The 17,583-nt window shown below is 40.0% G+C and overlaps 2 protein-coding genes across 2 annotated transcripts in view; one reads left to right on the plus strand and one right to left on the minus strand.

Annotated features, from left to right (window-relative positions):
• The window catches only part of glis1b (GLIS family zinc finger 1b), a 100,518-nt gene extending 92,413 nt beyond the window's left edge, over positions 1 to 8,105 (minus strand). The window contains exons 1-2 of the mRNA XM_084066028.1: positions 7,988 to 8,105; positions 7,196 to 7,554 (exon numbers count right to left, since the gene is read on the minus strand). Of these exons, the coding sequence (XP_083922154.1) occupies positions 7,196 to 7,505 (310 nt within the window). The 5' untranslated portion in view covers positions 7,506 to 7,554; positions 7,988 to 8,105. The remainder of the gene's footprint in view (positions 1 to 7,195; positions 7,555 to 7,987) is intronic.
• Positions 8,106 to 10,703: 2,598 nt separating this feature from the next.
• dio1 (iodothyronine deiodinase 1) lies at positions 10,704 to 17,268 on the plus strand. The gene is made up of 4 exons (XM_084067210.1): positions 10,704 to 11,093; positions 13,083 to 13,226; positions 15,194 to 15,393; positions 16,582 to 17,268. The coding sequence occupies exons 1-4, from the start codon at positions 10,757 to 10,759 to the stop codon at positions 16,645 to 16,647; spliced, it is 747 nt and encodes a 248-aa protein (XP_083923336.1). The 5' UTR covers positions 10,704 to 10,756; the 3' UTR covers positions 16,648 to 17,268.
• The last annotated feature ends 315 nt before the right edge of the window (positions 17,269 to 17,583 follow it).

Genomic DNA, 17,583 nt, shown 5'->3' on the forward strand with positions numbered 1-17,583 from the left:
CTCAGAGATGTTGATACCACAAAAAATTACAATAAATTGCCCACATCCATCAACTTTGGATCAATGGACACAAAAACTAAGAGGGGTACATTTCATGGAAAACATTAAAGTACATTTTATAGTTTAGAATAGAATAGATGGATATAAAAGGGAGAAATAATGTACTTAGTAAATAAAAGCATATACTGCAAATGTAAAGATTTTACTTAATCTGTTTGTTTTTCTGTGTTTTTGACTTGTGTATAGAATAACATAATGATGTGTCTAAACAAATAATGTGAGACTTCATGCCAAGGAAGGTGTTCCAGTTATCGATTACAAAAAAGGCAGTGTCCATTTAACTGGGTCAGATAAAAGCCCATTGATCTGTGAATAAGTAAAATGATCTGTACATAAATCAAAGTCAAAGCTGACACAGAGAAATTCAGACAGAGGCACTTTTTATAAAAAACCTTACAAAGTTAAATTAACCCATAACTATGCAACAAACATTAAAACGCTTTTCACTAGGAAATAGTGAAACAGTTTAGAATGTATGTGCAACAATTTCAAGCCTTTTTCAAGAGTATGGTTCTCCTTTTCTGAACCTTCTCGTCTTTAACCATTCAATTTGGCATCCCTATTTTGGGCATGTCATTATGGGTAAAATACAAAAATAAATAAATAGAAGATCTAAAAGTTCACAACAGTTGCATCACGACACCCTGTGAGCTGGTAGATCTGCTGTATGCTGCACAACTAGTACATAGTATGACGAAGTATAAAATAGGGCTCAAGTGGTTAAGTGGGGCAGCTCAAAACAAGAGCCATGGATCACCTCCTTTTCATTAAGAACTAGAAAAATGTGCTCCTCGGAGCACAGGTCTCCGCCATGCCAGGTAGGTTCTTGTGGGCCAGCAATGTCAACCCCTACAATTCAAGAGTTATAGGGCAATACGTGAAGTGGGTTGAGTAGCGCCATTATGAGGTGATTTGAAAAAATCGGGGTGGAAATTCTTCCTTGGCCATTCCATTATATACAGACTTAGGCCCTGTTTAGACGACAACGGTCTCAAGAGAAAACGGCAAAATAAAATATCAGATGTACCGTCCGTTTAGACGGCAACAGCGTTATCGGGGATTGAAAACTTAACAAAGTGAAACCACCTTCCAGAGTGGAAATCTTTGAAAACGCTCAGCCTCATGTGTAAACATGCAATACGGGGAATCCGCAAAACGTGTGATGTCATGGCTCACATCGGCTCACAACAGTGAGCCGTAGAACCAGTGTTGGAAGATTTTGTGAGAGAAATAAGCAACCAGGTCTATGAAAACAAGCCAAAAAGAAGTGACTAGGCCAGGCTATAGGCTACATCAGCACTTTAAACCTATATACATCGGCTGTTTGAAAATAGACGATTAAGAAAATGTGAAAAATTTTGAATATTTTTTGAAACATTTTAACAGCACAAATGTTGTATGGGTCCCTGGCATAATATATTTTCAGATGGGGGTCTACTCTGCAGACAAAGAGACGACCTGCATATTAATCTGGGGCGACATGAAAATGTTTGAGAACCACTGGTTTAAACAACATTAGGAAACAAGCCCAAATAAGCAACTACACTTTAGAAACAAGTAAAAGAAAATGCAACCCCGCAACTACCAATATTTACAAGCAACTTTACAGAAAAACAAGCCCAAATTCGCTTATAATAAGCAGACCTGGCAACTCTGAGTAGAACCACGCTGCATTGGTGAATTAGAATGTAGAACGAAGCGGTTCTACGCATGCATGACTGGTCTATCTGGCAGCGCGTCGCGCCACCTAGCCACCTGGCATGCGCACTACAGCGTTTTCAATCACTGTTGCACCTCCGTCTAAATGCAGAATAAAAAGTGAGAACGCAACGGCACTTTGCCGTTTTCTCTGGAGACCGTAGTCGTCTAAACGTGGCCTGAGAGTGCTCGTTTTTGTTTTCTACTGTTTTCCTTGGCCACCCCTGCAAACTTTGGAAGCCAATCGTAGTCAATAGGAAGGACATCTGACAAATACGTCTTGATGACACGACTACAGAGATAATGTGTATTGACTTACATGAAGTTTGGACAAAATCTGTCTGAGTAATATAAAAAGAATGGTTTTGTAAAAATCTGTCTCATGGTGGCGCTATAACAGGCCAATATGAAAAACAATTGGGTGGATATTCTTCCTTGGCCTACTGGGAGTGTGCGTGCAAAGTTTCCCACCAATCGGTCCAGTGGTGCTTGTAGCATGTCGTGCAAAACGAGCCCCTCCTTCAAACTTTGAAAGCCAATCTTAGTCAATTGGAATAGAATCCGGATAATGTGACAGATGCAGCTTAATCACATGACTACAGAGATTAGGTGTACCAATTTGGGTGAGGTTTGGACAAAATCGGTAGGAGTAGTAGCAAAAACAAAGGCAGAATGGCGTTAATATTGCTACGTGTAAATGGGCGTGGCCTATTTGGGGAGTTGCGTAATGATTCAAGGAATCCAGTGGAAAACAAATTGTTTGTTGTTTGAGCTACGGTTCAAGAGTTATGGGACAAAACGTGAATCGGCCTATTATAGTTCCACCATGAGGCATTTCTTGCTTGGCCTAGCGGGAATGTGCATGCTTTTCACGTCAATCATGATTTGAGGCATTTTGTTCAAAACGGGCCACTACTGCAAACTTTAGAAGCCAATCTTAGCCAATCAGGATGGAATATGAAAAATCGGATAGATCCGTCTTGATCACATGACTATAGAGGTAATGTGTGGCGATATGTACTCCTGGGGGCGCTATAACAGGCCAATATGAGACATTTGGGACAGAGGTTTTTACTTGGCCTCCAAGGAGTATGCGTCCCCAGTTTTGCGCCGAGCGGTCCAACAGTGTCAGAGATTAGCTGCACACAGACGGACACACACACGGACTGACACGCGGACTGAAGGGGGCGAAAACATAGTCTGGTGGAGAGACAATAACTAAACTCACTAAAGAACTTCAAGGCAGAAGCCAACCTCTGCAAATTCATTTAATGTGCTTGTATAAGCACGTATAACCAAAAGTAATCACAAGCTACTGACAAGTGGTCGTTAAACACTTATGACACAGTAGTGCCTTAAAGCGGGCAGTAATGTCTGGTTGTTTCTCATAATGGTCAGATTATCACCCCGCAGGCTGACGTCTACAAATGCTGCTGGGGAAAACACAGGAAACTAAGTCACTTTGAGGGAATTCAACATGGTTGCCAATGCCAACGCACAATGGTTGAAGTGTGTGCATTCTGTACGCGTGTTTGCTCTTCTCTCTGTGTGTGTGTGTGTGTGTGTGTGTGTGTGTGTGTGTGTGTGTGTGTGTGTGTGTGTGTGTGTGTGTGTGTGTGTGTGTGTGTGTGTGTGTGTGTGTGTGTGTGTGTGTGTGTGTGTGTGTGTGTGTGTGTGTGTGTGTGTGCAGATGTAGATGTACAGCATTCATGCTTGCAAAGAACTACAGGAAGTAACAAAAACATGTTACTAGTAGCCATAAGGACTCACTCTTAAGTCCATTACTCATCTTTTCACAGGCTGAATCAACACACACACACACAGGCCTCTGAATTTATCAGAGAAAGAGAGCGTGGGACTCCAGCACACTCCTCTAATTCAAACATTTTCCTCAAATAAGCTCATAGACTCCTCGCCAGACGGTCCCAGCCAGAAGAAACTTTAGTAAGGTATCAAATGATACTAGAGTACACACTCCATTCAAACGTGATATTCTTTTTCGAGTGGGTAAAGTGTTTTTCTTTGCAAGTTAAATATTTTCTTTGCTGGTGGGCACTGATATTTATAGTACAGTGGGCTCATAGTGTAAAGATGATCAACCACTGTTGGCTTTCACTAAGAGCAACGGCGCATACAGGACGGGGTTTCCAGACCTAAACACCTGGTGCAACGTCACACACTGTGAAAAAGTGTCACTGAACAAAAACTTCAATGAATAGTCAACTAATTAACAAACAGCCAGGATACAGACTTACTAGTAAATTCATTTACGTAAGTGACTGGAACATATCCCTGAACAGATGGCACAGTGAATATGAGGTTGTAAAATGTAATGCTTTCAACTCGGGCCGGTAAATATACCGATATTATATCGATATTGTGATAAGAGATTTCATCTGGGATTGCTTTTTCCTGGTCTTAAAGGCTGTTTTATTATTATATTATATATTATAGTAAAGTGATGTAAGCTGTTGAATTTAGTCATCCACACAGTGTCGTCACAATATCATTATCAATTTTTTTGGTCAAAAATATCATGATATTTGATTTTGATTTTGATTATCGGCCAGCCCTAGTTTCAACTGTATGTTGGACTATTTTTGGCCAATCATTGCTGTTTTTCCCAATAAAAAAAAGGCAATCCCAGTGTTAAAAGATTTTTGATCAGAGATCGGGAGCCTGCTCTATCTCGATGCACTTCAGTTAAGAGCTTGAGTCCTCTCCTCCACTCCAACTCACTGATTACTAGCGATCACTCATTTACTCCCTCATTCACTACATTACTCATCTAGTCACTCACTCCCTAAACTCACACACTCAAACAACATAATAACACACACGCACACGCACGCACGCACGCACGCACGCACGCACGCACGCACGCACGCACGCACACACACACACACACACACACACACACACACACACACACACACACACACACACACACACACACACACACACACACACACACACACACACACACACACACACACACACACACACACTATGTCTATTGGTAATCATGTCAGTCATCCTTGCTATCAGATTGTTTACAGTCCCACTGGTAGATTAAGAAGTGCAGGGAACATGCTTGATGGTGATTTGCCATGCGTCACTACTACTATCCACAACAGATAAAAATCTGCTTCTCGCTAGCAGTTATCACTGGATAAAGTTTCCGATTTTGCAACGACAGAGAGGTCAACAGTAATACATTTGATTTGAGGTAATATGTTCTCCATCCATTGTCGTATATCCGCCAGAACAAATATTACAGTCTGTTATTTTTTAAATAAATCCTTTTCAGTATGAATGCAAAGTAGTGCTGGAGAATGCAGTTTTAACCCCAGTTCTGTCCCCACAGAGGAGTGCGAAACCTGATCTCTCTGAAATGAAGCATGATACACAAACCTGATGAGTCCAGTGATCGTTTTTGTAATCCAGACTCACCAAAATACACTGTAACCTGGCAAGCATTATACCGTGCATTTATGGGGGCGACAAAGGAAATATTAGCAGTACATATTTGACAAAACCAAACAACACATTTGTTATTATTGCATATGATTTGCAATATAGTAATGTTACCACGTAAGTTGAACTGTGAATCTAAATAATAATACTTCAAGTCTAAAATGTACTTCATGAAAATGAATATATATAAATATATATAATTTAAAAAATATATATATGTATATACAAAATAATGTTGTTGTTTTTTGTTCTACTCACAATTATCAAATTACTCTAATTTATACTGCCACAGCAATTGCGATTGTAAAAAAATCTATATGAACAACTATGTCTTTCTGACACTGTTTCTGACAGAAGAGAACTGTAAAACAAACTGTCTCAATATTAATGTACACAACATAACTTCACAAAGGCATAACACGCTTTCCCACAATTTACGGAGCGAGTTCAAAAGACTTATCCCAAAGACAATGAGACGATTCATTCTGGTTTGGGGGATGCTGGGACGGGGGGTTCTGAGGGCACAATTGTGCTCCAAGAAAACTCATAAATGCAGACGCACATTCGGCAGCCATATGTTTTGCGTTTAGTCAGAAGAAACAATAATCAAATCCGTTGATCCTCTTCTTGCTGCGAGGATGATTGCTAATATAAAAGTCAGTTCTGTCTAATCATAATTTAGGATGGGCCAGTAATTACGTCCGCCCGCTCACAACAACATGCTGTCTAAACAGGATGGAGTAAGCTTCCACACAAGACAGACATACACCCAAGCAGTGGGTCTTGTTTCCACTCCACTTGTGGATGTTGCCAGTGTTTATTTCAGCTATGTAATTGTTGTTTTTACGTTTACGCAGTTATTGATGAGCCCGTGTCAAAGATGCTTTTTGGCAGGTCCTAGAACTAGGCATCAACCGGGGAAATCTCACTAAAGAAACAAAATGTGTTTTGGATGTAGAATCCGTAGCTTAATTGCCTGAACTGACAATATAAATTAAAAAAATAAGCATTTATTAAAGTATTATATTATTTATTTTTGTAATCTGTCAAAGCCATTAAGGCCACCAGAGAGGTCTTAACACCAAGTGTGCATCTCCTAAATAAGCTGACATCACAATGAACTTCCCTTAAGTTAAATGCAGCCATGTGCAGTTGACACCCATAGGAAGTGCACACTTATTTGGCACTTATATTGCACATGTATCACTACACATGGTCTTCCTGTGCTGCAAAGGCTTTGATTGTGCTGTGTTATTTATGAATTGTCCCAGCATCCAAGTGACTTCTGGGTCTAATTAACCATAGCCTAATCCACCACTGCAAACAGGATTCTGTCAACAAAATATACAGTACAGCAGGATCAAAAGACAGCAAAATGATGCTCTCAGGCAGCCATCTGGACCAGTGTCAGTATAATTTCAGATCATGGTCTGCTTGCATTTCCATCTCAAGTAATCTCAAAATGCTTGTGTAATCCTTCTCCAAATCGGTCACACTTCAACAACTGCTGTTTGAGTGGTTTATCTTAGCCATTTCCCACAGCAACTGTAGGATTCTCCATAATGTAAACGCTCAGCATAAAGTGCTAATAGATGACATTTACCATTGAATGAAATATTGCTATTCAGCTGCTATTTTTGGCCATAGACTGAGGTTAGGAATTCACAACAAGTAACACAATAGTAACATTATCTAAATCAGTGATCTCGATTCAGTTGATTGTGACCTTTTGTGCGTTTATGAAAACAAGCCCAAAAGAAGCAACAGAGCACTTGTAAAAAACATACATCGGCTATTTGAAAATAGCACATCTACAAGCTCACAACGCATTGGACGCGTTGTGAGCTTGTAGAACTTCAAACAAATCTTGAAATAAAAATGTGGAATATTTGGGCGATTTTTTGAAACATTCTGGAAGTGCAACAACAACAACACAAATCTGGTACGGGGTTCAGCTTACCTTGCCCGGGAGCGACAGTAAAGCATGTGCGTGGAGTTTTGGCTGTCAGATGCGCTTTTTCTTGAGACCCATAGCGTTGATCCTCGGACGCTCCGGGTCGCTTTGGACTGGCACACTGTTGCATGTGAGCCGGGTTGTGGTGATGCGGGCTCCGGCCATTCTGGGACCCGAAGGCATCGTTCCCGACGCGTCTCGTCGCACAGATGTCCGTCTTGCTGCTGTACATGGAGAGCGTCAAGCCCGTGAAGTCTGTGAACGTTGGGGTCTGACAGTGGCTGACCATCCCGAACAGTGCCGAGGAGTTCTGCATTGATTTGATACCGCGGCTCTCGAGAGTGTGAAGGTCCTGCTCACATTACCTGAGCACAAGAAAAAGAAGAGGAAAAAAAAGAGGAAAAATCTTAAACAAAGACAGATCACTGCCTTTAGCCTAGGCGAAATATCAACAATTAAATGCTTTGCAATGTTGGCAAATGGACAGGAATGTAGAAGTTGCACACTGATTAATTCATCATCATAAATCGAAATAGGCTATAAAATAAATCAATCTGTCATCTGATTGATTGATTGATTGATTGATTTGATACTTTATTAACAGTTTGCAAAAAAAAGCATAGAGAGTACAGTTTAATACAAATACAATGCTAAAAGGATTGAACCGAAAGCACTATGGCTTGTTTCCATTGGGGTCCATGTGTATTCAATTCATCGAAACATTTAATGACAGATAAATATACAATAGGCTACTATGCAAAACATCACCTACAACATCTGACATCTGACAACACCTACCTTATGAAACGATAACGAGCATCCGAAAAACAAAAGATGATGAATGTGCGCTACACGTGTACGTCAGCATTCTTTTTCCAAAGGACGAGGAAAGTGAAGAAATCATTTATGAGTGTAATAATACTAATAATCAGCAGCAGCATCCTCTCTGTGTTGTATCTCTCGTCCCCAGCATCATCATCATCATCTCTGGCTGCTTCTGATTGACATCCGATAGGTCCACTGACTTGGCAGTATTTGAACTATAACGTGTTTTACTCTCCAATGAGGGCAGCCAGTGTCCGGGATCAGGATTATGATGGGAGGATGTGAATGTATCGATGATCGAGAGGACACGTTTTCAGACACAGGCTGCCTGCATGCCGTAGTATAGCCTAGCCTACGGAGCGCTGTGTGGAGATGTTGACTTTGCGCAACAGCACACATCGTGGACAGGTGCCAAAGTAATTACGAGGGGGCGGGGGGGGGGGGGGTAAGAAAATCAACATAATCCTAGATTTGCACATTATGATATAGTGTTTCTGCAGCGGTGGAAAAAGTACTCACTTTTTTTTTTACTTAAGTAAAAGAATCAATACTGGAATGTAGAAGTAGCTAGACCTATGTTACAAGTAAAAGTCCGGAATTCAAAAGTAAAAGCCCAAAAGTATATCAAAATGTACTTAAAGTACCAAAAGTAGAAAGTACTCATTATACAGAAGAAGGTCCCATTTCACAAGTTTTCAAATGTGTAAAATGTCTAAAAAATCTTTTGAAAATAGCAGATCTACAGCCCACAATGCCTTACATCCCAAGGCATTGTGAGCTTGTTGATCGGCTATTTTCAAAAGGCCGAAATGTATATAGGGCTGAAGTGGGTGATGCATGTTTTGTGTAATCAAAATGTACAAAGTAACTAGTAACTAGTTGTAAAAGTCTAATATTTGCCTCTGAGATGTAGTAGAGCAGAAGTAAAAGTAGGCTACTGAACATTTGAGATACCCCAGTAAAGTAAAATACCTCAAAATTGTACATAATAAGTACATTACTTGAGTACATGTAGGCCTACTTTGTTACTTTACACACTGTGTTTCTGTACATGTAGGCCTAGCTGTACAAGTAAGTTAAATGACTACTAATTAGCTAAATTTAAGATTTAGGCCTATATGCTCTGTGAAAACTAAACGTGGAAGATAGGCCCAGGCCTGAATAACTGAGTTCTATTCACATATTCAAGCACGGTAAGTGACGAGCAAATACGGTATTAAAACACTTTAAAAATAGACATTCCGACAGTTGGAATAACAAAAAAAACAAAAAAACATTGCCTAATGGTGTTGGTGACACACACACACACACGCACACGCACACACACACACACACACACACACACACACACACACACACACACACACACACACACACAAAAGAAAAATAATAATAAAATAAAAAAACTAAAACTAAAATCCAACTCTGGAAGGATTATACAATTTAGCCTATGTTGATGAATTGAATACACAGGACCTCAATGGAATCAAGTCCATAGGACTTTTTGGGGTTATCCTTTTAGACCAAGTATATACTCGTGCTGTTTGCATTTTGGTCAAATAAAGTATTCAATCAATAAATCACACATTATAGGCCTCCTATACAAATCTCCAATAGGCCTAATTAACACAAAATGAGATACATTTTTGTAAGTTTTGTTTTTTGCTGTTGTTTTGTTTGCTTTAATCTGCCATTGGTAGCCTATGCCATTTATTTCACATTAGGTATGATTGCGTATGTTTGATATGGTTATTAAATACATTCATCCAGTTATGACCAAATATATCGTCCCATAGTTTATATATTGAGCCTTATTTGTATTGAGTAAACTGTTATTTTACAGGCCAGGGTGCGTTCAAGTTGATTTAATGAAAACAAAACAATGAATTAAACTAGGACTAAAACGAATATTATTCTTAAACTAGGCAAGTCCACAAAAGTAGCCTATTGCAATACAAATGTGTGTCGAATATTATGTACCTAACCTTTATTTTCCTCCCATATCCACTTATATTTCCAACGTTAAATTAGACCCCCATATGTTGAGAGAAATTTGCCAACTCCGTGCAGTCTTATCAAGAGTTGAATGTTGTTCTCTAATCTCTACCACCATCTAGTGGACTGCATTTAGCATGTATTTAGCCTAATAAAATATATTTTCCCTCTAATCCTCAACATATCTAGGCCAGTGGTTCTCAACCTTTTCAGGTCGTGACCCCCCAAAATAATCATCATTGAACTGGGGACCCCTCACCCTGACAAGCACTTGTAATGTAGGAGTTGAGGCATTACATTTTACAATATTACGGTAAACCTACGGGTTGGAGTCGGACTCGCGTCACCAAATATCAAAAGAAAACGCTCGCCCCAAAACACCGTCGCCCCAATCCGGCGAGCTCGGAATGGTCGCCACCTGGTATTCCTAAACCTAAATTACGTAACCTCAGTAAATTATGCTTAAACCTGACCTTATTCCTAAACGTAACCTCAGTAAACTTAACCTAATTCCTGAACGTAACCTCAGTAAAAATATGCCTAAAACACCTTATTCCTAAACGTAACCTCAGTAAAACAGAAACAGTGCCAAAACAAAACCTAACCTTTACCTGCGTGTTTTGGGGCGAGTCTTCCGGTTACCGCGTTACCAGGCTTTCTCCACACGGCGGAAATAGGCTGGACATCTGTGAAGATCGCTGCAGAGTGCACAGTCCAGTTGTGTAGCGACGCAGGCACGCAGCAAACATGATACGTGAAAAACTGTTGGTACATCTAATCTCAATATGCATGCTCTTCTTTGGAATACTGAATGTCAGCATTCTGGCAATGTTACGTTTCATTTCACCCAGCCTCGCCAAGAAGATCACCATTAAAGCAGCCGAAAGGACCACGATGCCCCATAACCCACAGTTTAAGTATGACGACTGGGGACCGACGTTCGCGTCCTTTAGCTTCCTCAAGACGATGGCGGCACACTTGTGGCTCAATCTGGGCCAAGAGGCCTTTGTGGGCTCAGAGGCCCCCAACACACCTGTTGTGACATTAGAGGGAGACGAATCAACCATCTTCAACTTCATGAAAGGTGAGTTTTTTACCCCATAAAATCCTCTGAGTTCATTTACAAAATCGCACTTGGAATTCATGGGTCCATTTGGCTCTGTATAGGGGAGACAGGGATCAAAAGTAACAGGGGGCAAAGTAGGCCCTATACGTAACACACTCAAACATTCTAATCATAAATAAGCTAGAGGGGTGTAACCTCGCATCACCAGTATTTCCACCTCGGAGGAAAGCCTGGTCTGCGTTACGAAAAGACCCATGATCCGGTCTAGGCTATGGGTCTAGGCCACGCCTACTGAAAAAAAAATCCTCTTTCCGGTGCCGCTTTGTTTTGGTTCCCCAATCCCTATTTAAATGGAATAGAATTTCCCCGTGGGACAATACTGACGCTAAATAGTCTCCGGATAGTGCACGCACATTTACATTTAAAAAATAAGCTAAACTATGCCGCATCAAGGATTTTATTAGGACGGACTTATTTTGGGGTGAGACGTCTTTCCGGGTCTGCCCATCCGGCCACTTTTTCTTTTTTTTACTTCCGCTCCCGACCGGATCATATACCCGAAATGGAATGCTGCCCAGGCTAAGAGGGGTGAGACTTCTTGTGCACATGCTCAGTAGGTCCTCTCTCTACCTATGGAAGGATAGAATGATCATTTCATCTCAGCAGAAGTTTTCAACAAAAACAGATTTTGAGGTGTAAAATACATTTTTGAATGTACAGTATTTTCCTTCTGCTGTCTAAAGTTAAGATGGCTTGACAGCTAATTTAAACTTAGAATTGTATCTCTATGTTATTGGTCACAAATTAACGTCAGCAGCCTATGTACTAGGTGTTTCTAGCTAGAATATGGGATTTCATCATGGCTGGCCGATCGGGGGCAATTGTAACACAGTGACCGGGGTCAATTGTAACAATGTGTTTCAATGCAAGCAGATGTTTTGTGTTACATGTTACTGTATATTTCACTAAATTTCACTAAATGTCAAAGTAAAAATCACACCCTGTGTGAAGAGAGTGGTGCCTTTGATGAGCCCTGTATTGATGTTGTCATCAATGTTTGTTTATTGGACATACATACATACGGACGGACGGACACACAGACAAAGTCAGATATACCCAGTGTTAAGTGGGCGGTGTGTGGTCATCACAACATGACTCACTTTAAAAAAAGGATAAATGACTTTTTTTTAAATCCATTCTGCTATTCATAGGGCTGCACATGTGTCATGTGTTTCGCTAGCCAATCACAGTCCTGAATTTGCAAAGTCAGCCAATCACATTACAGTTAGTGGTGATGACACTAGCTGTAATGTGATTGGCTGATATGAAAAAAGTATCGATTTGCATTAACAATGGAAGGGTTAGGGGGTACACACATTTTTTGGTCGGTGTCCAAAACTCACTTATAGGGGGCGGCTACACCGCCCCAAAAATATGTGCTCCTCGGAGCACAGGTCTCCGCCAGGCGAGGTGGTAAAACTGTTCCTGATTAATTCTGTCTTACCTATTTATATTACATATTGTGATGTCACGTGAAGCTTGACCAATGTTAGGTGTTCACAGACCATGTGCCCATGTATGGAGCTGGACACACACACACGGATGGACAAAGTGAAAACATACTCTCCACCATGCCTTCGGCCTGGCGGAGACAATAATTCGGATAAAAATACAAAATAATTGTAATGATATATATATAAAACATTCTTAAGTAAAAATGTTAAATTATGAAAAATACGTTACTTAGTGATGTGCTTGTGTGTGACGGGGGCAATTGCAACACTCTGACTTATTGCATTAAAAGTAATATTTTAGTCTTGTCCTTACTAGTGAAAGCTTATAAATGGTATTAGTAATTAGGGCACATATATATGTTTCTTAAAACAAAAGATGACTAGTATATTTCAAGTATTCTGTGAATTATGAAGGAAAATGTAAATAGTGTTACTTTTGACCCCATTCTCCCCTACTCTCAGAGTTAAATTGATGTATGTTTTCCTTTGGCAGACAACAGACCGTTGGTGCTGAGCTTTGGAAGTTGCACCTGACCCCCGTTTCTGTTCAAACTGGACGAGTTCAAGCAACTCGTCCGTGACTTCAGGGACGTGGCGGACTTTCTTGTTGTTTACATCATTGAAGCACATTCGACAGGTGAGTGAAATAGGACACCAAACCATTGTGCTCTCTTTAAAAGACCCTGTTGGCCTTGCCTGTCATACTGTGTGTGTGTGTGTGTCATGACAGTGGCATTAGCGTTACTAACCAGTTTCGACCAAGGTATATAAAAAGAAGGCACGGCCATCTACGTCATTTTCGTCGACTGTGAGCTTGTAGATCGGCTATTTTCAATGTATACAGTATATAGGTTTTAACGTGCTCATAATGGCCTAGTGCTCTAGTTGCTTCTTTTGGGCTTGTTTTCGTAGACCTGGTTGCTTATTTCTCTAACACAATCTGGCAACACTGCCAGAAACGATACATGACGTAGTTTAGATGCCTCAATAAAATTATACAGTTTGCATATCGAAAAACAATTGATTGGAAAACAACCTGTGATATATCTTCTTTTATATTCCTGAATATAACCTGAAACTGACAAAGGACGCAATCGTTCAGAAATAGTGTCTGTTCACAAGCCGGTCCAGCCGGCTGCCATAGATTTCATTGTATTTCACCGAACTTTCGGTCCCAGTTTTGGCTCCCATGCACGTCAATGGCATCTGCCCGGCCCGAAGGCTGACTGTACCTTCTTGATTATAGCCTTGGTTTCGACCACTCGGCCTAACCCACTGGATTATGTTAATTTAAATACTCTATTATCGCTATAAAGAGAACAGTAACACTAATCACCATGTGTCAGGTAATCACTTTCACAAACATGACCATTTCCCTCAAAACATGCTGGGAAACTCTGCCCACCACCCGCTAACGTCAAACATCCATAACTGTGCAAGTTAAACTGATTCATTCATGATTCAAGTTCAACCAAGTTTTGCAAGTCTTAATAAATTCAGAGCATTTTAAACAAATGCTACCTCTAAAAATAAAAGTGTCCGGAAGTTTTTAATTAAAATTAAAACAATGTTCTGTATGGTATATTACAATGGGGGCTATTCTTTGAGACACATATGGGTATTTCGGGGCGTGGCCGAATCCGTCATTACTTTTTCGGGTGAAACAACACAGCTTTCACCATTAGAATTGCACTACGGAACATACACGGTGAGGTGTGAGGTTAAGACCAGAGCAAAGAGACACACGTTGTAACATTTAATGGGTTTATTTCATCATACCGCAACATATGGTGAAGTATAGTAGTGCAGGTCATTGCAACAACCACTTGTTGTGAAAAATGAAAACGGGACAGCCAAATATTCTAAACGTTTCACGATTCTGCCAATAATCATATTCTTTGAGACACATCCGAGTTTTTGCCGGGCCAAACAAAGGCATCACGTGACGTTGATTCCCTTCCCCTATTCGCTCATACTAGGACATGACGTATGTAGGGGTGTGCCGATACACTAATTTCACGAAACGATACGATACGATATTTGGCTCACAACTTCGATACGATTTCGATACGATACGATACGCACTTTTTTTATTATGAAAATATATGGAGGAGAAAAAAAGAAAATGCAAACAAATAATTCTGTTTTTGCATTATTCAGACATGCAAACTTGTAGCTTTTCAGCTACAATAGCCGTTTTGAATCCAAATAGTATGACACCTGACCCGAAAAAAAAAACATGTTGTCACTCTTTTCACTTCGGGGCCGTTTGCATGCCTGATTATTATGATTGTAAAAAAAAAAAAAAAAAAAAAAAAAAAAATTCAAAAACGATATTTTTTTTTTTCCAAAACGATACATATCGTCGCGAAAACGTATCGCGATATATCGCGGGACGATATATCGGCACACCCCTAGACGTATGTGTAGGCAGAAGAATAGGCCTACTAACTAATACATCTGCACTGCACTGGTGCGGAAGAGCTGGGTTCTTTCAGCTGTGTAAAATGACATGCATTTATGTAATTTTTGGTTTTCAAAAGCTTTAGCTGTGGTATCAATCTGAAGTCCTTGTCATGCTGGTCAATTCTTTATTGCTCTCAGATGGTTGGGCCTTTGCCAACAATGTTGACATCAACCAACACCAGTGTCTGGACGAGAGGCTGTCTGCAGCCAAGATTCTGGTCCAGAAGGATCCTCTGTGTCCAGTGGTAGTGGATGAAATGACCAACATCACCGCAACGAAATATGGGGCCATACCTGAGAGGCTGTATGTGCTGCAGGCTGGGAAAGTAATTTATAAGGTAGGGTCCTTGTATGTCAGTATGTACCGCTTTACTGCTGTGTAAGTTAATAATATCTCTATAATTAATGCAGTGAAGCTGTTCAACATGCTTAGTAGGCTACACTAGGTTCCAACTTCCTCTGTCATTTTCTGAACTTATGTCCTAATGTTCATTTGATGGCTTATATTCTTTGTCTGTGAGCTTTTAATGTGTTTTGTGACTTACTGCAGCCTCAGTCATTTCCCATTTGGGACAAATCAAGTCCAGAAATTCAACAACAAAAAAAGCATTTATTGTACTTGGCAAATGTAGCTATTCTGAGAACTCGCCAGCGAAATATACATCCCTAAGGTGTTTCTCAAAACTGTTGAACAAATGCTTATCAAAGAATTATGTAACCAGCTTTTATAGAGCCAATTCTAATGTCTATTCTGTTATATTGAAGAGGTTACTGGCGAGCATGTTGTTATGCAAGCATGCTAACAGCAGCCCTTAATGAACACAACACGGCTCTGGAATGGAATTTCTGGAATGGAGCCAGTAGTGTGAATTGATTTCTCGTTTACATGCAATCACATATCATGACACAGGACACTGAAGATATAGGCTACAGAATAAAATATTCAGTGGAAGCGCCCTTACATTGTCAAAACTGTCTTGTCTTGTTAGAGCACTTCAATTGCAATATTGATTAGCTTACAGTATAATTAAAATGTCTTTGTTGTTTCCTGAGATATGTATACATTTTTGGAATTCATCACTGTATGATCAGAGTACAGGGACAGCCACGACTGCTTCCACAGGCACAATTAAGCATACTAAACCAAGGGACAGTATTGGGATATACACACAAAGAATGATAACTATAAAGCTAACTTTAACGATAATAATGATATGAGCAGCACCCACATCAAAGAACAGTAACGTTCTGTAAACATGGCGAATGTGACACCCTGTAAATGTAGATGGATTTTAATTGGCTGTCAGTGTTTCTATCAATCATTAAATTGCTTTGAAAGTGATCCCAACTATTGTTCACCACTGACATCATTATAGTTGTGGTGTGGAGAATGTATCGTTCTTGGTGTGGGTGGCCCTTTACACAGTGAAGTGAACACATTGGTTGATTATTAAACACTAGTTATTTATTTCCTATGACCCTTTCTCATGTATTGACATGTATTGTTTTATTTCTGTGTTCACTAGGGTGGTATGGGACCCTGGAACTACAGTCCCATGGAGGTGCGTTTGGTCCTGGAGAAGACAAAGTAGACATTACTTTGTGTCGAACTGTGTGTGTGTGTGTGTGTGTGTGTGTGTGTGTGTGTGTGTGTGTGTGTGTGTGTGTGTGTGTGTGTGTGTGTGTGTGTGTGTGTGTGTGTGTGTGTGTGTGTGTGTGTGTGTGTGATCCCAAAGTTTGTACTCTGAGCTTGGACAGAGCGATCATGTTTGTTAGTGACGGCTACAGATGAAACTGACATGCTCTGAAGCCAGATAAAGTGAAATGTGGAGACTGTCCAATAGGAGTTGGAGTTTTGGGTAATCAAGGACGTTTTATCTATCATATAAAGGCTCAGTAACATTGCTTTTAAATGGATTGCTATATACAGCGTTATTATTACCTCATGAGTTAACCGTATACTTCCCATGATCTGTGTGAATGGTCCAAAATAATTTAACGTGAGGCTGCTTTTTAAATGATGGTTACAATGTAAACCTATGGTCACTGTAATTTGATAGTTAATGAATTAAAAGTATGCCCTCAGCTGAATTATGTAGGAGCATTTATAGACATTTTTGACATTTTTTAAGTACACAATATGTATGTACATGTACCCGTATGTGTTAACAACCTGCTATGTATATCAGAAATAAAGTAGCTTATATTAAATCTATGACAATAGGGGAAATGTGTTTTATTGATTGCGTAGAGATCAAATGTTGATGTCTGCATCATGTTTTCTGCTTGTGTATGTACTATGCAGCTATGTAAACCAACTCACACTGGACCCACATGCTAAAATATTTATTATAAACCCCTTTTTGTTTGTCATTTGAGAGTAATGTTGGCCTGGTTACTTTTATAAGATACAACTTGACATGTCATGGCCAACATTGTCTTACTACTGTAATGCTTTTATAGGAGATTCTTTCAATTGACAAACAAAAAGGGTTAGCCTGTGTCTCCTAGCCACACAAATAAACTAC

The sequence above is a fragment of the Gymnoscopelus microlampas genome, assembly GCF_963454915.1.
Source record: "Gymnoscopelus microlampas genome assembly, chromosome: 9".
NCBI classification, from domain to species: Eukaryota; Metazoa; Chordata; class Actinopteri; order Myctophiformes; family Myctophidae; genus Gymnoscopelus; species Gymnoscopelus microlampas.